This window comes from Falco rusticolus, chromosome Z, assembly GCF_015220075.1.
Source record: "Falco rusticolus isolate bFalRus1 chromosome Z, bFalRus1.pri, whole genome shotgun sequence".
In the NCBI taxonomy this organism is placed as follows: domain Eukaryota; kingdom Metazoa; phylum Chordata; class Aves; order Falconiformes; family Falconidae; genus Falco; species Falco rusticolus.
In genome coordinates, this window is record NC_051210.1 from 30,455,162 (window position 1) to 30,483,102 (window position 27,941).

Genomic DNA, 27,941 nt, shown 5'->3' on the forward strand with positions numbered 1-27,941 from the left:
ATCCACAGGCATTTTGAAGAGCACATGTTACATTGATGTCCGCTGGTTCCCCTTTGATGTGCAGAAGTGTGATTTGAAGTTTGGCTCCTGGACTCACAGTGGCTGGTTGATTGACCTGCAGATGCTCGAGGCTGATATTTCCAACTACATCTCAAATGGAGAATGGGATTTAGTGGGTAAATTGGCTGGCCTAAAAATTTTCACTACTCTAGTTTTCAATGGCAAATCCCAAATATATAGAAATGATCAATCCTACTGGAACACAAAATACAGACATTTCCTATGTAAGGGGCAGAAAAAAGAATAAGAAAAGAAAGAAAAAAATTACACCTCAGAGACAATCTTTCAGCTGCATTCATTGAACTGTGTCTGAAAACACTGTGTTCTGAAGCAATTGCCTGCAATTGGGTACATAAATGAAATCTACTCGTCCTGATGCATCTGAGCGGTTTGTCAGTACTAAACTTGGATGTGTCTCATGTAGGTGCATGGAACACCACTGTCACATCTCCTCTAACATGTCAGCCAACAAATGGTGTAAAACCCACTATTTCAGTAAAAGTGGAATGAGCTTTTACAGAGATTAATATCTCTCAACCCAGCAAACCATCTAAGTGCCTACCAGTTCATAATAACTGCAATTCAGTATGTCTCTATTCCCTTCTGTGCTTTGGAAAATGTATTTTTTAAAAAGGAATCTATGCTCAGAACCAGTTATCTGGAGTGGGCTTGTAGTGAGTTATTTTGAACTTATGTAGCTGTAGCAGAAGCAATGCTATGAAACTTGATAGACCATCCTAAGGAGAGCTTGCAAAAGGAACATTTCATCTTCTAGTCTGGATATGCAGACAAGGAAATAACTCTCACTGACCAAGTGCATGCAGTGGTTTTATCATTCAGGGCATCTGAGAAAGAGTATAATAATAAACATAGTTAGTATTCAGTTTCATGAGAAGCTGAAGGACTCTATAGGGAAGTCCTCCTAAAGTCTGTCCATTTCAGAGCACTCTTGACTTTCCAGTGGTCCTTTATAGTAGTTTTTGCTGCCCAATAACTTTGTATATCTGATTAAGAGCCTGGCCTGTGGTTTAACTGCCTTCAGCCCTGGCCAGAGGTGGACAAAACAGGCCTTTATGTAGCTCATACAGCAGAGACCTGAAGTAACACCTCAGAAAAGTCATGGCCATATCCTTTATGGAGACTTTGAAGGCTCTTGTCAAAACATACACATTATCACATCTTCTGTCATGTGCACAGAAAGAAATAAAGAGGTGAGCAATGGTGGCATGAAAAATACAAGGTGTTGAGTTCTTCTGGTTCCCCTGACATTTCCTGTGCTGCCGCAGTGCCTGCCACACAGCATCTCACACAGTCTAGTGCAGCTGGGTCACCATGGGCAACCCTGCAGTACAGCTATATTGGGCAACTACGTCTCTTAACCTTCAGATATGACAAGCTTTAAGCTTAACTTGACATCCCTTTTGAAAATTAAGCCATATCCTGTTTGTTTTTCCTGACGAAACAAAGCAAATGTGTATAAGAGAACGACAGAAAGATAAGAACAGGTGGCACTTGTCACACATAAAATCTGCTGTGTGGGCTAGTAAACATGACATCTGTTTGTCACCATTCCCTGGATGCAGGAAGGCAGAATACATGTTTTACTGAGTTAATCTTTGGCCACTGCCTGCAAATCTTTTCTTGTTGATGTTAGGATGCTCAGAACTGTTTTGATCTGGCCCAGATGAGCTTTTGTGGCTAAGCCAGGTTCTAATCACTCAGAAGGCATGAAAATAACCCCTAGAAAACACAGAAGATGGACTGGGAACAGCAGACATCTTGCACTGTTGCCTCAGACCTCGCTGAAGACACTAGCACAGGAAGAGTTACCTTGCCTCTATTAACCCTGTAGTGATGTATTTCAGGTTTCAGATGACACTGAACTGAGGCACATTGTCCTTTGTCCCCTTTAATCTATTCATCCACATGAGCATCATAGGTCACAAGTGCTAGAAAATGGCTTTTGCCTGGTAACTGATTTGGGGGTGTCTTTTCTCCTCTATCAATTGCCACAGGACACCTCAAAGCACTCTTCAAGGCACAATATGTGGTGGAGACACCACACTGGCTCATAAACCATCAGTTCTTGGCCCATTCCAAGGGGGTACCTGGGAGTCCTGCACTTCTTCCCACTGCTCTGATCTCCTTCTCTGTAGGTGTCCCAGGAAAGAGAAATGAGATGTACTATGAATGCTGTAAAGAACCATACCCAGATGTGACATACACCATCACAATGCGCCGACGCACCCTCTATTATGGCTTGAACCTACTCATTCCCTGCGTTCTCATTTCTGGCTTGGCACTGCTTGTTTTCCTTTTGCCAGCTGATTCAGGGGAGAAGATTTCTTTAGGTAAGTGCTTAAAGAACTCATTTGTTTTGAAAGCATTTCCTATAAAATGGAAAATAATCATCTTATAGTGCTTGATGAATAGGTACTTCCCTGGAGGAGCAATAGAAGACTTACTTGGTTGCAGAGACCAGAGTAACAGCTTTCTGTAAGGCATTCACACATCCTGTGCTAAACACGACTAAAACCTTTTGGATTTTACCTGGGACGAGGCAGAACTTGTCACTGGCACAGGCGGCAGTGATAGTACTCTGTCACCCGTGTTCTGTTTTTCTAGTATGTCTTGATGATGTTCACAGCTGATTAACTCTGCTTTTTAGATAGGACATACTAAGACACAGAGAGTGAAAGGCTTGAGCACTAGCAGCTGGACACTGGATTCACACCTTCCAAATTCAGCTTCCAATCTACCAAACCATGAATCCCCCATGAACACAAAGCAGTGACAGCCAAGGAAAGGCTAAATGAGAGTTACTGTTGTGGTGTCGATAAAGACAGCAGGGGTGCTTCCAAGAGAAGACAGGAGGGAACTGGAAGTACACAAGACTGTCCCAAGTGAGACTATAAGGGTGTGCACAATTTGCACAATTCCAATGACAATAGAGACCTTTAAGTCACATGGAGTGCCCTCAGTGTTAGCAAAACCATCGAGGATCTAAGGAGTCTGTCTTACAAGAAGTAAAACACAGGCTATGAGGGATACAATTGCTGTCTATGAAAGATAGGATGGAGACAAGGAAAGCAGTTATTTGAGCTGAAGTACAATGCTGGCACAAAAGTAGAAGGTAATGCTCCTGCATTGACCGTGGTGATTCCTCAGCACCAGGGCAGTTAGGTTTGGTAACAGTCTTTCCAGATAGGACAAAGAGCTTCTTCTAAAACAGGCTGCAGGTCTGTAGAGGGTGTTACATAATATGCAATAGCCAAAAACTATACTTATGTGTCTGCAAGTCTCTCCTAGCCCTTAAGAACCATCTGGTCTTTGTTTGTGTTATGCTTTGGAAAAGGAATGTAGTTCACCAGCTCTTCAAGCTTCATTTAACTCAGCAGGAATGATCTCTCCATTACTTTAAGAGGAGCAAGAGTCTGGGTGTAGTGGAGAAAAGTGAAAAGGCACCAGGTAAAGTTGCCTCCAAAACTGCTTTCGCTTCATGGAAGTTCTCATCTGCACTGGCAGACATGAAGTTATAGGTTTGGCTCAGCTGTAGACTAGGACAAGGTTATGTTGAACAGCAAAGAAATCAGAGAGGCAGCTGCAGAGTTCATGTTCCTCATCCTTGTCCTCAATGTTCACTCCCTGCAGGTATCACTGTCCTGCTTTCCCTGACAGTATTCATGCTGCTTGTGGCAGAGATCATGCCTGCAACCTCCGACTCAGTCCCACTAATAGGTAAGTTGATTTTCTCTGCTCTGTGCACAACGTATGATGTTCACAGCTGATTAACTCTGCTTTTCAGATAGGATGTACTAAGACACAGAGAGTGAAAGGCTTGAGCACTAGCAGCTGGACACTGGATTTGCACCTTCCAAATTCAGCTTCCAAACTACCAAACCATGAAACCCCCATGAACACAAAGCAGTGACAGCCAAGGAAAGGCTAAATGAGAGTTACTGTTGTGGTGTTGATAAAGACAGCTGGTTGATTTTCTCTTCTCTATGCACAATGTATGAGGCTTCTCAAGAATTGTTCAAAGCTTATTTAAGGACTAACTCTCTTTGTTACTGTAGTTTTGCGTTTCAGTGATGGCAGCAGTAAACCTCTGTCTGGAGTTTACTGTTTGCATGTATGAAAAGAGCATACATGAGGGCTGGAAACTGGATAAGCTGGTAACTGCCATGATTGAGGGGACATGGAACAAACACAACATGGAGGTTTGAGTAGGCAAAGCACAAAGCCAACACCATCAGTGCACAGGCATGAGAGGCATACTGGAATAGTACTCAGCGCTGGCTCTGTATTCATTGAGTCTGTCCATAAAGCCCCTTCAACAGCACTTTGGGTGAAACTGCACACAGAGAGCTTTTGAAGATCTCAGTGCTGCTGTCTGGAGAAAATTCATCTTCTTCTGCACCACTCACCCTCCCTGCTGTTATGCATCTCTTCCCCACTTGCCCCCTTTTCCTCCTCTTCTCTCTACCTGAACAGCAACTCAGGATACTACAGCCATAATTCAAACATATCACTAGAGCATTTTAACATGTGCTATGAGACAGATTATCATCTTGGGAACATGGGCCAGACAAGCATTGTTACATCCTCTGTTTTCATAGGACCATCCATGTACTTTGATCATATGAGGCCTCAGTTTCTCAGCTGTAGACTAGAGAAATCTTTATTCCCTGACCTCACAGCAGGCTAGAGAAAACAAACCTGTTCTGGTTTACAAAATAAAGAGCTATGAACACCACAAGAAACCTCAGAACCTGTTTAATTATAAACTCCTGAGCTAAGGTCTATCTTTGAATACAAATCATGACTGAAGTACTCATACCAGACAGTAGAAACAAACAAAATTTTCAACAATATATCTAGGTGCTGATGGAAGGTGTACCTCACCATTATGTATATAATTAGAACCTTGAACAAGTTGTATCATGAATAGGAAAAAAGAGCATTTACTCAGACAACCTCATTATCTCACTTCAAGGATTAAAACCTCAGACCTAACTCTGGGGTGACTATGCAGCAGTAAGGGCAACAACACCCATAGGCAAGAGTTTCTGAAAACCTCCAAATAACTTGGACATCTTGAAAGTCAACAGGACTCTTGCCTCTAAGTCATACAGGAGCTTCCAAAAAACTAACAAAATCTCTCTCTGAACAAATGCCCAGACTCCACAGAGACAGATACAATTTTAAGGGAAACTTTGTGTGTAGGGAAGAGACACAAGGCACCTTGGACCAGTCTTCACATAATTTTGCTTTGTGTAATACGTAACAAAAGCCATTTGGAATAAGTAAAGGAATGCCCTGGCCTATGCCTATTCTACTGGCTTTAAACAGACCAGTTTTGATTGATACAGTCCTCTGTGATAGAAGGTAAGCTTTGTACCAAGAAAAGCTATGAATAGTTATGTATTAGTACAGATTTTGATGCTGTGATAACATTAATTTCTACTTACTATAGCATAGCATAGTGAACATCACATATCAGAAGGTGAGGGGCAGTGGTGTTGGGGAACCCTGTTGCATCAGATCCTTCTTCTCCAGTTGAATATTGGCTCAACTATTAGGACCTCACAGATCTTTTCACTCTTTTTGGACCACAGACTCATGGAGGTGATAAAGGAGTCTTTTCTCACAAGTATGCCTCATTGACAGCATGTATTGTTGCAAGTTTTTTCCTAATGCCCAAATAATTAGAGCGTACCAAATGTATTAGAAATGCACCTCCCAAAGTTGTCATGTAGGTCAAACACAGTCTGTTTCTTTCATCTGTTCATTAGACAAATTTTATATTGTGAAACTGTAAAAGAATAATCCTTGCACATGGATGCTTTGTAACACCCTAGAGACTGGCTTCAGGTATCCAGATGAGGGATGTCTAAAACAGTCCTGTGGCTACTGTCATCTGACACTTCCCTGTTACAGCCCAAAACCAAACTGAACCGTGACAAACTGGGGTGCACTCAGGCTGCATGCTCTGAAACTCAACCATCCCCATGCAATGGAATCTCTTTTTTCACAGGATCACAAGACAGTCCAGGTTGGAAAACACCTCAGGAAAACTGCATCAAAAGCCTTGCCAAAGTTGGCATAAATGACATCTGCTGCTCTCCCTCTGTCTGCAAATAGTACTGTTTCATTATAGAAGGCAGTCATGTTGGTCAGACGTGATTTATCCCTGATAAATATGGGCTGGCTGTTCCCAGTGCCCACCTTCTCCCTCATGTGTTCAGAAATGTTCCCCAAAGACTTACTCCCTGATTTACGCAGGGACCAAAGTCAGAATGACAGGGCTGTAGTTCTTCGAACTGTCCTTTTGGACTTTCTTGAAGATGGGCACAATAACTGTCTTTCTCCAGTTGTACGGGTTTTTACCCCATCCCCACGGCCTTGCATGATTTCCTTAGAGCTCTTGGGGTCACCTGGCTGTCCCAAGGACTTGGTCAGGTTCAGATCTCACAGTCAGTCCCTGACTCCACCCTCTTCCACTGCTCATTGTTTTCCTCCTCCTTGAATCATGTAAGCACAGACACATATGATGGCAAAAACTGAGGCAAAGAACACACTGTCTTGGCCTTATCTCTGTCCACTGTCACTAGTTCATCCTCCCCACTCAGCAGCAAAACCATCTTTTCCTTTTTCAGCTTTTTACTGTTCATGTAAGTAGTAAAAACTCTTCCAGTTGCCCTTGTCTCCTTTGGCAGTCTCAAGAGCTTCAACATTCCCAACACCAACCCTAATGCCCAGGCAATGCTTCTGAATTTTCCTTTTGTGGCCTGACCCTGCTTCCCACATCTCCCCATCTTTTGCATTGGAGATCCTGGCTTAGATGTGCTTATCTCATGTATTCGCTTATTTCTCTGAGTAATAGGAGGGACTTCTATTGCACTTGGAGGCTGCTGACTTTAAGCTCTTGCAGTTTTCTTGTGCTGCTTTATCTTTTGGAGCTTTCTCCAGTCAGATCCCAGCTACTACTTCCCTCAAATATGAGAAGTCTTTTCCCCTGCAGTCCAAGGTCTATACTCTGCTGTTCTCTTTCCTCACTCTCTTCATGGTCTTGAACACCATAATAACTATAGCCTAGGCTGCCACTGATTATCATGTTCCCAACCAGTTCTTCCTTGATAGTGAAGAGCAGAGCAAGCTGTGCACCACCCCTGGTTGGCCTGTACTGTACTTGTATCAAGTTATCACTGACATCCTTCAGAAATCCCCTTGACTGCTTGCATTACTCTGTGTTGCCTTTTCAGCAGACATTAGGAGCTCCAAGTCCCCTGTGACAACCAGGATCTGTGATACAGAGGCTTCCCTGAGTTGCTTTAAGGCAACCCTTATCCACTCTGTTTGGGTGGTTGCAGCGAATGAAGAGACGGGACGCAGCTTGATGCAAGCAAATGTCAAGTTATTGTACAGAAGCACGAGTTTATATACACTTTCAGAAGCTGCGCGTTTTAAACAGATTGGTTCTTGAAGCTAAGCCTTGCATACTAGGCAATCCCTGATTGGTGGTTAACTACCATCAATTAACAGCAAGGTGTTACCTTTCCTTGGCACCATCCGTCTCCCACTCCCCTGTGCTCTGCAAACACGTCTCATCATGTTAATTGTTGTCTAGACAAGCTCGAGCACATTCCCCTCAGCTAACTGATTGCCACGCATGGTCCTAGTCTGCAGACCGCTCCTGCATCTCCCCCTTCCTGTTGCACAAAAGAACCCCTGAAACCGAGCAAAAACAAGGCACAAGTAATAGAACAAATAAAAACCCAACTAAGACATATTATCAATGTCAAAATAACCCACTGTCTTTGTTCCATACAATTTTACAATTTCCCCTTTTTGTTTTTGAACAGCTAGTACCAGGTTTGCCATGTTCTGCAGGGCCCTTGCAAACATGACAGCAACCAAGGTAATAGCAAACAAACAATACTGCCAATTGAGTGAATGGATGCCAAAAAGGCTGAAATTTTCTCAGATTTTGATAACATGTTGCTGCAATGGGGTGCCTAAAATCCATTCAGCACATACCATCCAAATCCTCACAGCCATGTCCTTGAACCAACAACAAAAGCAGTGGCAATTTTGACTCACATTCTTAACTGCCTACCAAACAAGGTGATTTAACTCTTTAATGCTTTCCCTGCTGTTACTCTGGATAAGAGAAGAACCGCTGCGACACGTTCCCATCATAGCCTCCTACTACATTAGCATCTACAGAAAGACAATTATCGACATTCAAAGTGTAAACAATATAATCTTCTTTTGGATTAACATTATACATAGGTGGAAGGGCACACCAAACAAGAACTGGTTCAGTCAAAAAGTTCGAAACATCGAAACATCGCATGCCTTCTCTGAACATACCTCTGGGGTCATTCCCTTCGTTCCCTCTTTTTTTATGCAAAGAGAAACACTTTACCATAACAGAGAAGCCCCTATTTACATCTCTGAGCCCGGACACAAACCGCAGCTGTATGCACCACCAGGCTCAGGGCAGAAATCATTCATGTAGTTACATAGCTATATATCTCTACAAGCATGCAGACACCTATTAAACACTAGATAACCATGTTTATCTTTCCTAGTCTCCTTCACAATACCCAGCTGTTCTCTCATCTCTTGTTAGGTCAAATATTCTCCAGCTTCCTCTCCTATATCTCTCTTCAGACATTCTCTATCCTCCTCTTTTTTGCTTGTTAATTGCGACAAGGCAATGGTTGTGTGTAGCTGGGTGGCCATGACCTGATTTATGTTACAATCAACTAAACACTGAATACAGGAAAAAAAGGTATGGGAGACATAAGGCAAACATCAATAAGGTGGTTAAAGATTATTATAATAAATCCTGTAATACTTTTGAGTCATGGCCCAAAGTTTCCCAGCCGTGAGACGAGACCAAAGGCATCCCGCCCCTGGCTCTGTTGCAGATCTTTGTTTTAAGGATTTTAAGTTTTGTATACTTTTGTAAATTAATTCACAGTGGTCACTCAGATTCACATAACACATCCTATCAAAGTCTTCACACTTGTGTCCCTGTGCTAATAATAAAAATCAATAGCAACTCGGTTCTGTAGCAACATATGATGGACAGAATCAACATCTGTTAATAAGCCAGAAAAAAAATAGTATTTGTAGTATTACTTTGTTTAGCAAGCTAGCAGCCTAATTTACTAAGCAAGTTAAAAGCGTGTACTATTCTTACAGAAGAGATTAGAGAAGCAAAAATGTGTTATGCTGCATTCCAGAACTCAGCCTGAGAATTACAGTCTCCTGTGAGTTCTGCGTTACAATCATTTGACACATGTTGGGGTTGCGATTGTGAAAGTTGCCCGTTTACAATTTTCATTGGCATTATCATAGCTAGTTGTTTTAAAAGCAACCCTTGAGCTTCCTGAAGTTCGACTTGTTGCAAAATATTCTGAAGCCAATCAATAAAGTTAGTATTAAAGTTAGTGACTCTCTAGGACCCTGCAAGACTGTGGCAAGACTCCCGCATCCGGACTGCTTTAATAGCAATCTCCTTCATTTGCAAATAGTTGTCCCTGGGATACCTTGCCTGAGTCACAGAATCGGCACAGTTAATTTTCTCCAGCCAACTGCTCATAGTTAACAGCAATTCCCCGATTAAGGTTTTCAGTCAAGGCCACTACACATAGCTCACAAAAATCAAATAACCACATCATATACTGTATCAGTTAGTACCATACAAAGCAATAACTTCCAATCATGCAGTGTGAGTGTATAAGGCTCTGCCATCACTTCAAGAACGGACACAGCAAATGTGTTATGAATCCTCCCTTCCCGCACTGCTTTGCTTAACTCTTTAACAGCCTCGTATTGCACAGGCTGCCACTCTGCAGGTTGATTTGTCTGACAAAATACTGAACATGCCATAACGACTCCCAAAACCCATCACTTAAGTGTTTCCCACTTGCATTCCTGTCACCAATCCCTCAGACTCCCTTTCACCCTCCCCAAAAATACAATCAATGCATCAGGAGAGACGAGGGGGTGGGGAAAAGGTCTAGCTCCTTTTCCAGATCTATAGGACCTGGATCAAAAGGTTTATCAGAGTCAATGAAATCATTGTCCGAGTTGTCCTGTTCCCGTGCTTGGTCCTGTGTTGTGAGGGTCGCTGCAATCAGTGACAGAAGCTTTGGGGGCAGAGGAGGTGTGGACAGAATCGCCATCACTGATGGTGTCTTGAGAAGAGTCGCGCTGTCGGTGGAATTTACAGCTTCCTCTGGTTTAGCACCGTTAGTAGAATTAGTCCACACTTGGCAAAGAGTAGTCAGAATTTGCCACCAAGATGCTAAATGCATTCCTGACACGGAGCTCCCCTCCGCGGCAGCATCATACAATTGGCTGCTGTATGTACACACTTGCATTCTTTCAAAGTCTCTAAAGTTTCTTGGCTGCTCACCTGTCTCGATGCATACAGGTGTTATCCTCGGGGTTTAGGTTGTCCGCCTGGTCCAGACAGCAAGACGATCATTCAGCCAAACCGTCTCCTCTGGAACGCAGCCCTCTTCCACGAGCTGTCTTTTTTATCGACCAGTTCCGTCCTTATTCTTCCAAGGCTTCGGAACACCACCATAGGGGTCACCATTTGAGGAGACTGAGGCACGGACTCCCTGATCTGACTAGAAGACCCTTCATGAGTCCATATACGTCTCTTTCTGGGGACGAAGCCTGATTCCCCGTTACGGATTTCCCACAGCTCACCTCTCAACTCCGGAGGGATTTCAGGCCGGCTCCTGCTTCCTTTCAGCAGATCATTCAAAGTTCTGTGGGACTCGCTGCATGTCGCTCAGATAGGCGATTCGAGAGCCCTTCACGTTAGATCCTTAAACGCATCACGTCGGGGTCACCAGTTTGCGGCGAATGAAGAGACGGGACGCAGCTTGATGCAAGCAAATGTCAAGTTATTGTACAGAAGCACGAGTTTATATACACTTTCAAAAGCTGCGTGTTTTAAACAGATTGGTTCTTGAAGCTAAGCATTGCATACTAGGCAATCCCCGATTGGTGGTTAACTACCATCAATTAAGAGCAAGGTGTTACCTTTCCTTGGCGCCATCCTTGGTGCCATCTGTCTCCCACTCCCCTGTGCTCTGCAAACATGCCTCATCATGTTAATTGTTGTCTAGACAAGCTCGAGCACATTCCCCTCAGCTAACTGATTGCCACGCATGGTCCTAGTTTGCAGACCGCTCCTGCAGGTGGTCTCTAAGGCACCCCCACCACAGCATCACTTTCATTGGCCTCTTCACTCAGCCTGTCCCACAAGCTCTCCAGGAGCTCTCATCCATCCCACAGAGAAGTCCCTCACATCCAAGTGTCTCCTTCACATAGAGAGCAATGTTGTCTTTGCTGTCTGTTCCCCCTGGAGAACTTGTACCTATACATCAGAGTCTTTCAGTAGTGAGAGATGTCCCTTCACATCTCAGTTGTCCCAGCAACATTATTGTTTCATGACAACTTGTAGAGCTCCAGTTGCTCCTGCATATTTTCCAGACTTCATGCATTTGCTGACTCTGGAGGTGAGTCCCTCCACCTTGTTTCACTGTTCCTGAGGTCTGGCCACACAACATCACTTCCTTTCCACTCTTGTCCACCATTTCTCTGTTTAAATTTGGGTCATAATCTCCGTTACACAGTATTCCTAGTTTAAAGCCTTGCTCCTAACTCCTTGCTCTGCTCTGAATAGGCAGGGAAAGACTGCTCACCCATCTGGCTTCTGCACCCAAACAGCCCTTGTTCAATAAGTGCTCAAACTAGGGTTGTGGTTTTACATGATCTTGAGGTCTGAAAACCTTACCCTTGCTCTAACAGGGTAGCACAGCATAATCTCTCCACAGTGATCTTATAGGTGATCCCAAATGGGATATTTTAGCTGCTGAACTGGATATACCACGTCATGATCACAGTTCAGTGTGATCTCTGATCCAGTTGAAAATCCTCAGAAATAAGTATGAGAAAAAGGAGGATGCTTAGACATCTTGTTCAACATTTGAAGAAGCAGCATGGTCAGTGCCAGGTTACATGAACAAACAAACCTTCTAAAGCATGTAGTTTGAGAAGGACAGAAGTAATTTGATCTTGAAGAAGAAAGATCCATTGCTGGTCTGCAGAAAAGCCACTGTCACTGGTCTTCGTGAATGTGGGAGCAAAGATGCTCTGAGAAAATGACACACACTTTAAAAATCTACATTATATTGTTAGTGTCTTCATTTTTAAAAACAAACATGCATCCACACCTGCCTGGACCAAGATGAACACTCCCAGCCTTTGCTAGGATGAAACTACTAGCACTTAACATGCTGTACCCCCTACATTTCTCTGCCTTCTGACCACAGCTTTAACTACTGAACTGTAATAACATAGGAAATTCTCACAGCTGCTGTTTGAAGTGTCTTTGTTGAGGGATCAAAGGAAAGCTGGTCTAATATGACACCAAGAAAAGAACTATTTTCTGAGGTCTTGTATACTTGCAAAGAAGTACATGATTCTATGAAGAAATGTGGAATTCATATCCCAATTCTTGTTAGTTGATGTGACTCTCCTTTGACCTCAACTTACGTTTGCAATAAATGAAGCACCACTCAGCCTAAATAATCACAAGGAGGCAAGTGGAGCAAGACACTTACCTTTTTCTACCTCTCTGCAAAATGACTCCCCACTTTCTTGGTATGTTCTCTGCATTCTCTGTCTGTCTGTAAAGCTGCTCAGAGCAGAGCTCTCTAACTCCACACATCCAGCTTCCTCACACAATGGACTTCCATTTCTATGTAGCCTGCCTACCCATTGCTGTGTTAATACACATTAAAAACAAGAAGCCGACTTCTTTTATGTCAGAGCAAGTGTCAAAGCTTGGCCTAGAAATTAGCAGTAGGCTGCGCAGCACCTTTGAACATAAGGACCCATCTGCTGCTTTATATTGTGGGATGGTGGGTAGAGCTTTCCTTTCCACAGTGAGCCAGCTCCTTTCTGCATCAAGAATTGTGCCAGTTGGACAGGCTGGGTTACTACATTTGCCCTCTACCATTACTCAGATTTCTGGGGCTTGCATTCACACCAGTAACTAGCCACTCCTTGGCCAGCAGCGTGTCTCGTCCTGTCCTCCAGGGGGAACAAGGTATTTTCAAAGCCCAGTTTTCAGCAGCATGCATATGTACAAAGCAAGGCACCACAGTCTTTCAGAAGCTGAATCCTGCCCTTCTGCAAACTCATCTGCAATGCCAAAGAAAGGAGAAGTCTGGGAACCAGAGCAAAGATGTTTGTGTTTCTGTTTAAAACATTAACCATCCATAGCAACAGAAACCAGCTCAGCCATTTAGATCAAAAGCATTAACATCCCATGACATCTACAAACACAACAGTTTGGCCAGAATCCAACACAATTTGACTGTATGAACAAGGCTTTTTTCACTACAGGGTCCTGGAGGTCCCTCCTGGCACTTAAAATCTCTTGGGTATAGCTCCTAAAAGACTTTCAGATCATGACTATACAGCCGTGTCCTAAACTTACCCTTCCTAGTATAGCTTAATCATGCCTCACAGGAAACGTGTCTGGCTGCACTTGTGATCTGACTTACTTTTAGTTTCTGTCCTTAAAAATACTTTTATCAAGAGTCTATGTAAGTAGACGGCTGGAGTTTATTACTTGAGGAAAGGATATACAGAAGTGCAGAGAACTCCAGATGTGTTGCACACCTGAAATTACTGGTCTAAGTGCACTAATCACTGGCTAAAATCATAAAGTCTGTATGATACAGCTCAGGTATATGACAAAAATTATTCTTTCTGCTTCTAAAATCCTATGCAATTTTGCACAGATTTGTCTTGCACTATAAACGCCAGTAATTTCATTGGAATTCCATGCACCTTCCTGTCCCTACCACATATCACCATTGCTCCCTGTCTAGTGCATTATGTGAGAAGGGGTGCCCATGTCCGTGATTTCCTGGTTCAATGACCAAACTCAAATTAAACAAACACTGTTATTTCAGTTACAGCTTTTCCACAAGCTCAGGTCCTGCCTCTTGAAACTAAAGGCTTACATAATTTATCTGAGAACTGCATTTGAGGATTGTAGATGTCAACTGGAAGCATTTTATTTTATTTCTGTAAAGACAATGTGATCCAAGTAAATGGCATTGGATAATAAGATCTGGTTTTGGTGAAGATTTTATGACCATTTCTGAAGAAAGGATGAGTTCCTTCCTTAGGCAACAGACATAAGCCTGAATTCCTTTTTTTAAAGAGCACTGTGCCTCCCTGTTTACAGTCTCTGTATCTCTGACCTGTTTCATTAAACTGTATTTTCCATTTGAAAGCAACCTTGTAATTAAGGCTAGGAAATCATGCATTAAGAAGTCACTAAGGAACAAGTTCCCCTAAGACAAAACAAATTCTGAACTGTAACTCTTCATGACTAACATTTGACTAGAGACTCCTTAGGGTGGTTGTGCTTACCCATATCCAGTGGTACCTGATAAAGCAGTGACCAGAATCTCATTCATCTTGCACTACTGTAGGAACGTCTGCAAAAATCAATGTCTCAGTATAAGCTGCTAGTTTGGACTCAGAGACTTAAAAAAATTTCAGTTCCTAATGCAAAGTTTGGTTACTACCGAAACCAGCTAGTTTTTCAGAAATACAGAGCAATCCACAGCCCATGTTAAAGTCAGACATGGTCAAAAGCCATTGCTCTGGGAAACTGAGAGCAACACAGTTGTGAGCATAACCAGCATAGCTTCCTGAATTGTCTTTCTCCCTGCCTGCAATATCATCTCCAGAGGGGGAAATCATTAGGGGCCACATGGCACTGAAAAGTTTAGAGCTGTCCCCACTTTTCCCTCTCCTTCTGTGATCCCTGCTGCTTCCAGCACCAGATAGAAAACATCATTAAGGCCCCAGCTCCAGTAACCAGCAGGTTCACTTCTCGTTCCACTCTGCAGTGATACACAGGCTGTGGTGTCATTCCTTCCCCCAACTTCACCCACCTTATACTTACCTCAGGTTTACTGTGCTGCAGTCCCACCGCTGTAAGAACAGGGTGATACCATGCAGAGACAGACCCTAAAAGGCTTACTTTGGAAACCCCACCCAGCTCTTTACTCTCATATTGGTCCAAACCTACTGCAGTCTTTAAGTTCACCCCCAGGTAGCATAAAAAATAGTCACACAGAGAAACTGCTAGGAGCACCTGCAGCAGAACGCTTTCAGCTTGAGATCAAAGCTGCAGTAAGCTCTGAGTTGGCTGCTGTTGCTCCACCCCAGCCAGCGCTCCGAGGAAGTATCACTTTCAAGGTACTTTGTCAAAGCAGAGAAGGCACGCTTCTGCCCAAAATCCAAATCTTGAAACGGAATGTTCAGACCTTTCCAGACAGTCAAATGGTTTGTTTCTTCCATAAACACCTTTTACAGCTGGAAATTCAAGGCGTCCCTTTAATCATTTCTTACTTTTTCCCATGCCCAAATAACTGCAAAGTGCTGCAAATCATTATTTCGTTCCAGCTCTGACCAAAATAACACTATTGGTTTTGGATCAAGAACCTGTATTTTGCTCTAGAAGGAGTTTTATAGTAGAAAGTCTGGAACACCTGGAAGCTGGCATGTGCAGAGTGTGTTTGAAAGGGGAACAAGGGGCTCATGAATATGAGGAGCTGTCACTTCCTATGATTAACATCTACATGGTGTTTGACACCTTGGCTGGATCTATCAAATCTGCACAATAAAAATGAAGTTATCTTCACCTCCAGAAAACAATATTGCATTTCTCCTTTTCTTCTTTTGCTGAGCTCCTCTGCTTACTTCTTTAGAAAACACTGCTTAGGGGTCTACTATCATGACTTATTTTCAGCTGTGCCCCTCCTTGCCAGTCTTTATCATGCCCGCATTATTTCAGTACAAATGGTTTGACGCCGTGAGTAAGTATGTTTGCAGCAGATGCTTCAGGTGATTTCTTGCAGTTAGTTGTACAGCAAACAAAGCTGCAGACTACTAAGACAAGGAAGCAATGTGGTGCTTTGCCACCTCCAGGAGTTACAGATTGTTTTAAGTGATGAGCATTAGGCATTGTGGTTCTGACTAGAGAGAGAAAATGAGATTAATCTCCTGTTACATTTTCTATCATCTGCCAGTGTGTTCTCAGCTGCTGCCACTTCACTTTATCTTTCTTTTGATTTTGTGGAGTGCTTTTCCCACCTCCCTTTCATGGTCCTGCCTAGTACCTTGTTGGTGCCAGAACCCTGCTCAGCCTCTTCTATGAAACAGAAATTCTCATTCACAGCAGCTCTTACAGTTTCATGCCTTGTGATCAATGATGCTTTTACCAAAGCCACGAGTCTTGAATGTTTTTCTTTACTTAAAAAAAAAAAAAAAAAGAAAAGAAAAAGAACAGTTTTACTTTTCAAACACCCAGTTCTATTCTTCAAAAGCATATGGGAGAAGACTTTGAAAATGCTGCAAAAACACTGCTCCTGTGTCCTTTACAAGTACCATAACCAAAAGGTAGACACAGCGATTAACCCTAAAGTCTCTCACTTTTTAAAGACATTTTGTGTTTATGAGGGACCAACTGGACTGAGATGGTCTTTGCTTTGTACCGTCAGTAAAAGCTAATGGATGGCACGAGGTGTCCTAGCTACATCAAATCTTGGCAATGGTGGAAATTTTTTACCATTCTGTGTCCTCTTGGGTCTTTGTTTGCTGTCTGTGTACAACACTAAATCAATCAGCAAGGAAATCTTTCCTCCACCTTTTGGTTTCCCTGGTCTCTGAGAAACTCTGCCACCACCTGTGTAGACTGCAATAGTGTCTCTCCAGCACCAGCCCTGGTCCCTGCCACAGCAGAAGAGGGTGGTTGAAAGCCCCTCCAGTCGTGTCTGAGGTTTTCTACATCCTCCACAGGCTTCAGTTCATTGCCCTGGCCCATTTCCACAAGGAGGAGCAGTGAGTATCTCATTCTGTGCGTGCTCTGAGACATTTCTCCCATTTTCTAAGAGCTCACCAGAAACGTAGCACTCAGAATGACTGAAATGACCTGACTTAGAACAGTTCTAAACTAAGTCATCATTTCACATGCGGAACCTGACATTTCTTACAAAGAGGGAATACAAACAGGAACACCAATTGGAGTTACCCAACTTGATCACTATATGTCAGCATGACACTGTCCTCCTTCCCCCAGTATTTCATAGGAACAACAAGACCGTAACTGGTCACAATGGAGAAACTCTGCCTTTTCTATGATTAACTCTGTTGACAAATCTGGATAATATACTGCTTTCTCAGTCAGTGTTCAGTGATAAAATCAACAAGGCAAAACATCCACCTGGAATCATCTTGCTCCTCTCAGAGTTTCTGTTTCATTTACCCTGCTCCTAATCAGTCCATAAAGTTAATCCAGTTCCACAGAAACATCAAATCTTCCAAAACATCTCTAGAATAATCCAAAGGTGCTCCTCTAACATCAGATAACAGTACAGAAGGTCCAAAAATGGTACCGGATGTGTCTCAAGTTATGAATTGCAAGTCATTGCCATCCTTTTGATATAGGTGACATTAAAGGATGCTTACAAGAAAAAAATAGCTATTGTCACTGATGTTTAAAAAAATACTTTCTAGCTTTCTGAGGTTGTATTAAATCTATACTTGCTATGACAACAGCACCTGGTCATCTTCTGACAGTGCTGAGACAGAAGCTGACAACTCCCAGATGTTAAAACAGCTGCCAGGTACTGTGTTACATAATACCTCCTTTGGCAAAGAAAAGGAAGAAAATCTATTGTAGAAGCACAAATACTTCATACTACATGAAAGAGATCAACCAAGCATCCGAAACAGATTTTGCATTCACACACAACTGCTGAAGAAAGCAGAAAACAGGTCTGAAAAACATACGAGAGCACGTAGCGGTGAACTGTGCAGACCTCAGTATCCCTGGGGAATGTCACTGCGTCAGTCAGGGATACTGAGGGCTTCCAATCCAAACACATATCTTCTGCTCCCATTTCCTGGCCTGTGGCAGCTGTCCAGGGCAGAGTGCAAATAAGCCAGTTCCCCTCTGGAAGGGGTCATGTTGCTTCCAAGCTGTGCCCCAGAGCTGCTGACATACAGCAGCCAGGCCCCTGCTCTTCCAATTGCACTCCGTTTTGGGATTGCTCTTCCTGACACTGCCTGTGGTGAAGTAATTTGTTAAAGCCTCCAAGCTGACCCATCCATACCAGGGACCACGTAGTAACCAGGAGTTCTTGAGCAAGATACAGAGAGATGCTTAATGAGAGTTGCTGAGCATTTTCCTTCTGCAATGTAAGTGAAAGGGGCTGAGCTTCTTTGTAAAATCAGATTTGCATTTACTCCTGGCAACGGACACAAGTAGGGGTAGGACTCTGTGGGAGTCCAGTTTGCATAAGTGCTGTAGGCTTTAGGATAGACCCTAAAATACTGGCAAAACCAGTCTGGTGGCTGGGCTGTGACTGCCACCTGGGAGACCAAAACTCTGTTCTTACTCCACTGCTTGTCTCCCATGCCACATCCCGCAGGAGAGCTTGCTATTTCTGTGCTCAGCAGCATCAGGTTTAGATTGGATATTAGGAAAAACTTCTTCACTGAAAAGGTGGTCAAACATTGGAATGGGCTGCCCAGGGATGTGGTGGAATTGCCATCCCTACATCCCTGTTCAAAAAATGTGTAGATATGTTAGAGGTATGGTTTAGTGATGAACTTGGCAATCCTAGGTTGACAGTTAGACTTGATGATCTTAAAGGTCTTTTCCAACCTAATTGATTCTTGATCAGTGGAGGCCCAGGAACAGAGCTCTCTGATTTAAGGCTGTGTGGACCTTGGGTAGGGTGAGTAAAGACTGCAGTCCCATGGCTTCAAGTGTCACCCTTTCAAGAATAACAAGGAAAGCTTGATCCTATCAGCAGCTAGGCTCCTCTTCTCACAGGGTTCTTGAAGAAGGTCAAGTCATGGTCATATCAGAGCAGGTGCTAGAGGTGAAAAGCGACAGCATCCTTTGCAGCTTTCACCAGGTGATGGGTTTGATCTGGCTGGTGTGAGGTCTGAAGACTGCCAGGAGCAGAGATGCAAGCCAGCAGACTGGAGGACTATTAAGCCATGCTTTTAGGGAGGTGCGTGGGAGACAGCACAGAAGTCTTCCCCACCAGTTCTCCTGGCTATTGCAGTAGGACCATGTTTTTCTGCTACTGGGAAAGACAGGATGTAGGATTATATCCTGGAAGGAAAGATCAGAAAATACTGAGTGGGTATGGGTATTGTTTCAGAGCCAGGACCATTTTGCCTCATGAACGTACCTACTCAGTTTTGGGGCCTTTTCTTCCCTTACAAGTGAATCGTGACTGAACCCCAGCCCAGCTAGTTCTTGTGGCTCAGCCCCACTGCAGTGTCTGGATTGTGGCTCTGCCCCAGTGCAAGGTCTGGGTTGTAGGCAGAGTCATGTTCCCAATCAGAGACCTGCGGGCAGAAGATCTAGCAATTCCTTTGTGAACAATGGCTATTATACCTACCTTGTCTTGCCACAGGAAAGGAGGTGATAGCCTTTATCAAATCTCCAACCAGATATGTGAAGGCTAATGTGACAGATGTGCCAGCTGTTGCTACTTCCTTCCTCTCCTTTCACTCCTGGTTCCTTGGGGCTGGCAAAATTCAGCCCTAGAGCAGGTCCGGGCTGCACCAGGGCTTTGAGACTTTCTTACCCTGAAATGAATACAGCACCTGCACCTGCCTGGGCTGTGTACATCTACCTGCCAGTTCTCATTTCACAGATATCTTGTGACATTTGACTGCCTGACACTGACAATAGGGCTAACATACCATGCCCTATTTCCTCTGTCATTACTTTCCAACTGAAAACTTCAGTGTATCTTAAACAGAAACCCCCTCATCCCTAAAGGCAGGTGATGCACACCCAGCCATCTTCCTTGCCTGTCACCAAGTAAAAACATGAACCACATTTCTTTATGGGTCCACAGGTCCACTACCGTTCCTGATCTGTTCCTGAGAGAACTGTTTTCCCTGTTTACTAGCAGGTCTCCACGGTCATTTCCTGACCTCTGTTCCTGGGTTTAAAGCATAAAAAACTGGGAGTGTGAATTCCCCTGCTAATCATTTGCTGGGATCTTGAGCCAGATAATACCAAGTTGTTTCCAAGTTCAACTGGGAGACTAAAATTCCAAGGATCTGTAAAAAATCCTAGCTAAAGCCATTTTAAATGGACCACTTCAGGCCTTTGAAGTCTGGTAGCATCAAAATGCATAGAATTTATGTAAGTTATTTAGTTACTTATGGCAATAATTAAATCAGTGATGTCAACACTGCTGTGTTTCTGTTACATGGGGCATACATGAATCAGATCACCCCGCTTCCCTGAAACCTGACTTCCTGGTTTGCTCTGCTTCTGCCTGGCTTTTGGCTCTCTTCTCTCATGAGTAAGTGCAACAGAGGCCTTTCAAGTCACCTCACCCTCAGGACTCTTCTTTTAATCCAGCTGCATAATTCATTTTGCCACGGAAAGCCATGCCCACCTCTTGAAGCAATCGCAGCATTGGTTTCAGGGAGGCCTGAGAACCTCATTATTATGAACAAGCTTTTTGCCGCTGAGGCAGTGGGAATTGGTATTAACAAACGGAGCCGGAACAAAACTTGCCTTGGAGCTTGCATTGTATTTTTGACTTAGCCTGCAAAATGCAGGAGGGAAGGCTGGGGATAGGAGGAGGCTGCAGCCTGGGGCAGTGTCACCTGCTCCCCCACACCACCCCATTGTATCAGCCAACAGCTCTGCTCCCTGGTATTTTGCCACAGCAGCCTTCAAATGTCATCAACTGTGTGGATAATTCTGCTTTACACTCCAGTGCATCAACTACACTCCTGCCATGAGGAGGCTGTACTGCCACTTAGGAGATACAATTTCAAGTCTCAGTTCTGGCTTTGAAGATCTTGATTGCTTTCCTACATGGCAGGCTTAAATTTAGCACTCAGCAAGGATGTAGTGTGCTTTCATAGGAGTGAAAAGAAGTGGTCTTGAGGGCCAAGGAGGGTGCTGAAAAACATGCTTAACCCTTTGTGAGTAGTGGAGAAGCGAGGGAGGGGATCTGGTGATACTTTCAGGGGGGGTCCAGTGACACCATGAAGACAGCATTTCCCTCCGGCACATCTGCTGGTACAGTAGGGCAGCCCAGGACTGGGGATGCTAGTGTTCAGTGAGTCTGGTTAGCTCATGTCTTTGCCATCCTGGCACCGGGCAGGGAGCTGATCCTTCGCAGTGGGGCCTACATTCCTTTCTGGGAACAAAAGCAAAGCAGGTTATGCCTTTCACTGGTTCTAGCCCTTCCCTCACTGGAGAAGAGGGAGCTGAGCAGATACACAGAAAACCTCAAAGGCCTCAAGTGCTCCAGAGCAGAAAAGAGAATGTTTGGATGTGATGTAGTCCTTCTCAAATGCAGATCTCAAGGCAAGGCCAAGGAATATTATTTGCCTGTTTGTTTTTTCTTCTTCTAACCAAGTCCTGCTTTTACTTGCAGCTCAGTATTTCGCTAGCATCATGGTCATCGTTGGTCTGTCAGTGGTGGTAACAGTGCTGGTTCTGCAGTTTCACCATCATGACCCGCAAGCTGGAAAGATGCCCAAATGGGTAAGCAGCTTTGGTGGTAAATATTCAACAGCCTGCTGAAAGAAAAAAATAATCCAAAAGCTGTAGTAAGCTATTTATAGGTGAGGGACAGAAGTTGCTCTCCATTAATCTGAAGAGTCAGCTATGCACAGCACGTTTGATACTCACATATGCTATTGGAGGGAAAGAACAAACATGCTACATTTGGTTGTCCATTAAAAACCGTATCTGTTACTTGGGTTTGGGGTGTTATTGGAGTAGTTTAGTCATGGCAGAGCAATCCTGCCCAGCACTCCCTTTGCAAGTGCTACTCCTGTGGGCATCACCTTTGATTTCTTTTCCTGCAGACACCAGTACTGATAAAATCTGACATTTCAGACCCCTAAACAAACACTGGTCTCTGCTGGGCAGATTTTCTGCCTTGTTCCCTTACAGAGGTTCTCATTGCAGTTTGTGACAGAGCTATAATCTCCCAAAACAAAGACAGGAAGGGAACCCAATCTACTTCTGTCTTGCAACTATGAGCTGGCTCCCTGAGTTGCTGGAACGTCAGGAACCCTAATACTTTAGTGTAGTAGGGGTGTTGCCTGCTGAACCCAGCTATGCTTGTCACAGCTTTGAGCTCACTGCTACTGCACCACCAGCAGAAACAGAAAGGCAATGCTATTGGGCTCAGCGTGACTGTACTAAGGAGACTCCTGGAGTTCCCTGGCTTGGAATTCTGCCTTCTGCTGAAGCCACATCCACTTGCCTGTGAGGAAAACCAATCATGTCTACTGCCATCTGATCAGTTCTCAGTGCATTAGCATATGGACCCTCTTTTCTCCGCAGCAGCAGACTGTTAGCCCAGTGAGGTCTAGCACCAACACCAGCTGGCTTTCAGGAGAAATATGTTTGCAAGCTAAAAGAAAACAATGTTGTCTTTTCCTCTCCTTTTCCTAAGATCAGATTTTAGAATAAGCAAGGTATGTTTTGTATTTGCAAAAAGAAAAGGAATGAAAGCAGAAGCAGATACTTGACTGTAACTATTTGTATCTACCTACTCTAGTTTCACAGAAGTCTGATTGTACAGCAACCTCTGGTATCTCATTCACCACATTTGTCATGATAGACAATTATCCTGACATGATATTGAATATCACATGGTTACCAATGTCAGCCTGAGGACAGAGCAGCTTTCTAATTTAACATCTCTACAAATAAACCGCAGCATAAATGCAAATTAAAAAAAATCCAGTAGCAATTAAGCATACTAACAATTATTTATAAAGTTCTGTATCATTTAAAATCATCTTACTTTTAAGCCAACAGAACACATGAGTTCTGAATGAATGTGCATGTAAGCAAGACCTGAGGCCACAGATCTGGGTAAATATGCTTCGCATGTCTACATGGACAGGGTATGCAGCAGCATAACAGCCCCCATGGACAATTTTATCATTTTTTCTGCTTTTCAAGGAGCCTAGACACAATGGCTCACATTAAATCTGCTCACAGGCCCTGCAAGTCAGCTTTTGCTCTGATCGTCTCTCACTCTCTTGGCTGGAAAAACAGCATGCAATGAATTGCACTGCTGAGGAACCTTGTTCAATGGCCTGGCAGCTGAACAGGCATACATTAAAAAAATTCCACCAGGAAGCAAAAAACTGTGGAAGCACAGATGATAGGCTGTGAAAGCTGTAGACAAGGCAAACTGACAGGGCTGAGAGATGTCAAGAGAAAAAGGGTGAATGCCAAGTATGTAGAGAAGAGGCTGACCCCACAAAAGCAGGCATTAGTTCTCTGCAAGGACAAGGCTCAGTCATTAGGATTCATGGCAAAGTCTCCATTTTTATTTCTTTTTCTTGTCTACCTATGACAGGCATTTTTTACAGAGAAAACCTGAAAGTTTTTTGCACAATGAAACCCAGGAATCTAAGATGGCCATCTGCAGAAATAAAGACATGGCTTACCTGGAATTTGTTCTCTGCAGTTCCAGTCCCAGCAGATACTCCCTACGTCTGTCTACTTACTCCCCACACCCTCCTCATCCTGGCAGAGCCAGACATCAGTTAATTGCAAAGCTCTAACCCTGATTAATATCATTAGAGGATTGTTCTCACCTCCTGCTTAAATGGATTTAGCTGCAGGAGATTGTTGTAGGAGAAGGTATTGGCTTGGGGGGGGAGCAGCTCCAGACCTAGAAGATTTGACTGATCGTGTTTCCTAAATACCTGCTTCCTAAGCTATTTACAGTTGAGCAGCTTCTTTTCCCTCCCTGCCTCTCGAGGGATCTGTCCTTGGCTTTTGAACCAGAAAAGGGAGATGTGTATGTTAGTATTTAGCCTCTTTGTAGGTGCTTACTTCTCCCCTTTACTGCTCAGAATTGTGCCTTCCTTTCTATTAATCTTTGATGACTTACTAAAGCCAACTTTTTCCAAGAGAGGAGTCTAAGTACAAGGTGTTCAGTCAGGGCAATTGTTGGCTACTCAGCTGCGAAGTGAGAGTGCTGGTTACTCGACACATTTCATAATGTGTGCTGAGCTAGCATGGAAAAGAGTGCTACAGGGCACCCAGCTGAGGATCACTGGTACCTCTGCTGACAACTAAGACCGTTGTATAGGTGAGAGACATGGAGAGACCAAACACAGAGAGGAGAAAGGGTTTTGCAGGAAAAGGCAAGAGCACTCTGTCTCTTTGCTGTTCCTAGACCAGGTTTGTTAGGTTTCAGGCTTTTCTTTTGATATGCTTTAAACCTGGGCATGCACAGATTTGCTTGGGTGCTGGTGCCCCTCAGCAGGAGAGCTTTAGTTGGGAGACTCTCCCCTCTGGACTAGGCCAGGCAGGTGGCTGTGATGGGATCTAGAAATACAGCTGTATTATGGTTAGGGGAGGAACTTCATGGAGAGGGCCACAGCAAGGTTAGGTTGTTGGCCTCTGAGGACAGCTGTATCTGTGTCCTTCCTTCATAGAAAACTGTATATGAAAATGGAGGTGAGAACACAGATTCATGCCATCGTGCCCAGGCTCTTATCCCACAGTCCTTATACAGCAGCTGTCTCCTAAATTAATTGGTGTGACAAGAGCAGGTTGATGCCTCTGTGTCTGTGTTTTCAAGGAAATACGGCATTTGGAAGTACAAGCAAATTAAAAGCTGTGTTGCTGACTTCTGCATATTTATTTTTCAATGGGAAATGGGTTTGGCTCTATTTATAAATGTAACTCCCCTAAGGAGTAAACACTTCGTCTTGTAAGAAGAAGTAGCATTGCTATAAAATAGGACTTTTTCACCTCATATCTCCTTCTAAGGAGCTAAGGCAGACATACTAACATTTTCTAATAAGAAAGTTTGTCTGGCTTAGTATTTTGGAATTTCACAGTACTGGAGAATTAATTTATCTCTTTCCTTTGCCACTGACACTGTGGAAATATTGCTAGCAATTAAGATCTTTATTTTGTTCCATGATGTTCCATTTTGTGTCCATAAGAAGTCAGACAACATTGTAATTAAGTAAGTTCAATTAAATGCAAGATTGATTTTTATTTAGGCTGCTACATTATAATTTTCTATTTGTCTGTGGTGACCATGGAGGAAATAATGAAATATTTAAAGACCCCAGTGGAAGCAGAATAATATGAATCACAGGAAAACAGTCTTTCAGGATGAACAATAAAAGATTCATTAGTGGGAGAAAAGCAGAAAGACTCACAGAAAATGGCATGGGGTTGTGACCCAGAAGAATTCATGCTGCAGAATTTAACAATTGTGTAACCATCTTCCGCTGGTCATTGTTGCTGTCTTTTACTATTATAATTCCCAATTGTGGTAATTAATGCCTCTCTTTTCTGAAATTATGCTTGTCATTACAGCAGCAACCCAAAGTGCTAGCTGTAATTTTCCCATCCCTGCATCTGTACTGTAAAAATACAGGAGACAACTCATCCTTCCTCTGAAACAATTTTCAAGGCAAAGTGGGGTCCTGAGTCAAGCCTGACTGTGGCAGGATCACATAGGGAGTCCTGGGCCAAGGCTCAGAAGTGAAACCACAGGTCACATCTGTTCTCTCCTGGACATCAGATTATTTGACTTGCAAGCAGAATGATAAAATCATTAAGGACCCCACCTCTCTTCTGGAAGGAACTCTCAGAAGCACATTGCAAATTTCCATTTTGTATACATAATACCTGAAGGACCTTATAATTACAAGATTTTACTGTTAGTTTGCTGCCCTTTAGACAAGATGTTACTGATTTTGCAGCCTTTTTACTGCCTTTCACAGCAAACAATGTTAGCAATAGGAGTCATAGCAGGCTTGGATTTCAGACAAGACATCTGAAGATCAATTCACTGGGAAGAAATGCTGGATGCAGTCTCTGGAATTAGCTCATTTGCTGATCTTGACAAGAAACATAAGGGGCACAATCTGCCATGTGCAGGTTAGAGCACTTTCATGATGCACCAGAGCAGTTGTACACCAGAGCACAGAGAAATGACAGCAGTCCATAGTAGCCTTTAGATTTGGAACTACCCAATTTAATTTTTCACCATAATAATTCCATTTAATATATTCTATATAATAATTTACTATTCTTCTTTTGAAAAAAGGCCTGCTGTATTATGTGGCTGAACTCTTCAAAAAGTATTAAAATGGCTTTCAAATTAGAAAATAACCAGCAACCAAGGCTATTTAATTAGACTTAAACAACAGAAATTCAGATGGGGAATGCGCTAAAACCAGCTCTTTGTTGTATAGGGGTTTTTTTCATCAGAATCTAAACATTGCCCCCCCCAATATTTGAGTTTATCTCTTTCCATACTATCTGAGAAATAGTTGAAAACAATGCAGCAAATTTTGTGCCCTTTGCTCAATTACAGAGATCTGGGTTTGTTTGCTAAAGATATGACTTCAAGAATAATTTTGAAAGATTTTACAATGCTTTTGCTTTTGCTTTCTAAGCTAAGTGGGCATTGAACACCTGTGTTCAAGACATATCCAAAAAAAGGTCATCCTTGGAAACAAGCCAGATGGAAAAAAAAAAAAAAAAAAAAGGAAAAAATTGAAAGACATAGCTGGTGAACACAGAAAGCAGTCAGTATTTCTAAAGAACCTTATAGAATAACTGTAATAGTCACACAAGTTTTCAAAAACTTTTTGAATGCAGAAAAGTTCCCTTTTTTCTATCATGATCACTTTCTTTCAGGTTCGTGTCATCCTGCTGAATTGGTGTGCTTGGTTCTTACGAATGAAAAAACCTGGGGAAAACATAAAGCCCCTTTCCTGCAAATATAGCTATCCCAAGCACCACCTGAGCATAAACAGCATGGAGATGAGTGTCCTGCCTGGGCACCAGTCCAGCAACGGCAACACGATCTATAGCTACCATGCGATGGATCATCCATGCTGCCCTCAGAAGAATGATCTGGGTAGCAAGAGCGGAAAGATTACTTGCCCTTTACCGGAAGATACTGAGCTTGTTCAAAAGACAGCTTTAATGGATACCGTTCCGGTTATTGTGAAGATCCTGGAGGAAGTTCAGTTCATAGCAATGCGCTTCAGGAAACAAGATGAGGGTGAAGAGGTCTGCAGTGAGTGGAAGTTTGCAGCTGCTGTCATAGACAGATTATGCCTGGTTGCGTTTACCCTTTTTGCCATCATTTGCACATTTACAATACTCATGTCTGCTCCAAATTTTATAGAAGCTGTTTCAAAGGATTTTGCATAAGGTTTTCAAAATGAGCATGATAATTTAAAAGTGAGTATTGCCAGTAATTTTGCTAGATAATTTAACTCAAATAGAGAAGTGTACTTATATGTGCTAACATACACAGAAGGGGATGAAAATAATTTCAGGAGGTAATTATTCCTGATGTTAGTGATTGTAGTTACTGAATAGTAAATATATTGAGCTCTGTTACTTACTTCATAGACTAGTACCACATGTAATTATGTCATGATCTGTGACAAGTGATAGACAAGAATTCAAATCTACAATATATTTATTACGTTAACACTAGTATTAATGTTACTATGAATTTGTGAATGTTTAGATTTTGTTAATAATTTAAATGATCACTGATTACTATAAGCTTTACAGAATTCTGTTTTCAGTATATTTGTTTTCTCATTTTTATTTAATGTGGCTGTGACATTCACTTCTCAGATTTGATGGACATTCATAGTCTTATGATTCTGTGTATTGTATTGACAAAAATAAACTATCATGATGTTAACTCTTACTAGTATGGTGA

General features: G+C 42.9%; 1 protein-coding gene across 1 annotated transcript; it reads left to right on the top strand.

Moving 5' to 3' along the window:
- LOC119141879 (neuronal acetylcholine receptor subunit alpha-7-like) lies at positions 1–27,941 on the top strand. The gene is made up of 5 exons (XM_037374541.1): positions 1–176; positions 2,217–2,411; positions 3,712–3,798; positions 21,624–21,733; positions 26,894–27,941. Exons 1-5 carry the CDS (start codon positions 122–124, stop codon positions 27,413–27,415), a joined length of 969 nt encoding a protein of 322 aa, XP_037230438.1. The 5' UTR covers positions 1–121; the 3' UTR covers positions 27,416–27,941.

Coding starts and splice junctions, on each gene's coding strand:
- LOC119141879 (XM_037374541.1), top strand. CDS start 122: ATGCTCGAGGCTGATATTTCCAACTACATCTCAAATGGAGAATGGGAT. Junction 3,799..21,623: donor CGACTCAGTCCCACTAATAG/GTAAGTTGATTT, acceptor TTTTACTTGCAG/CTCAGTATTTCGCTAGCATC. Junction 21,734..26,893: donor CTGGAAAGATGCCCAAATGG/GTAAGCAGCTTT, acceptor ACTTTCTTTCAG/GTTCGTGTCATCCTGCTGAA.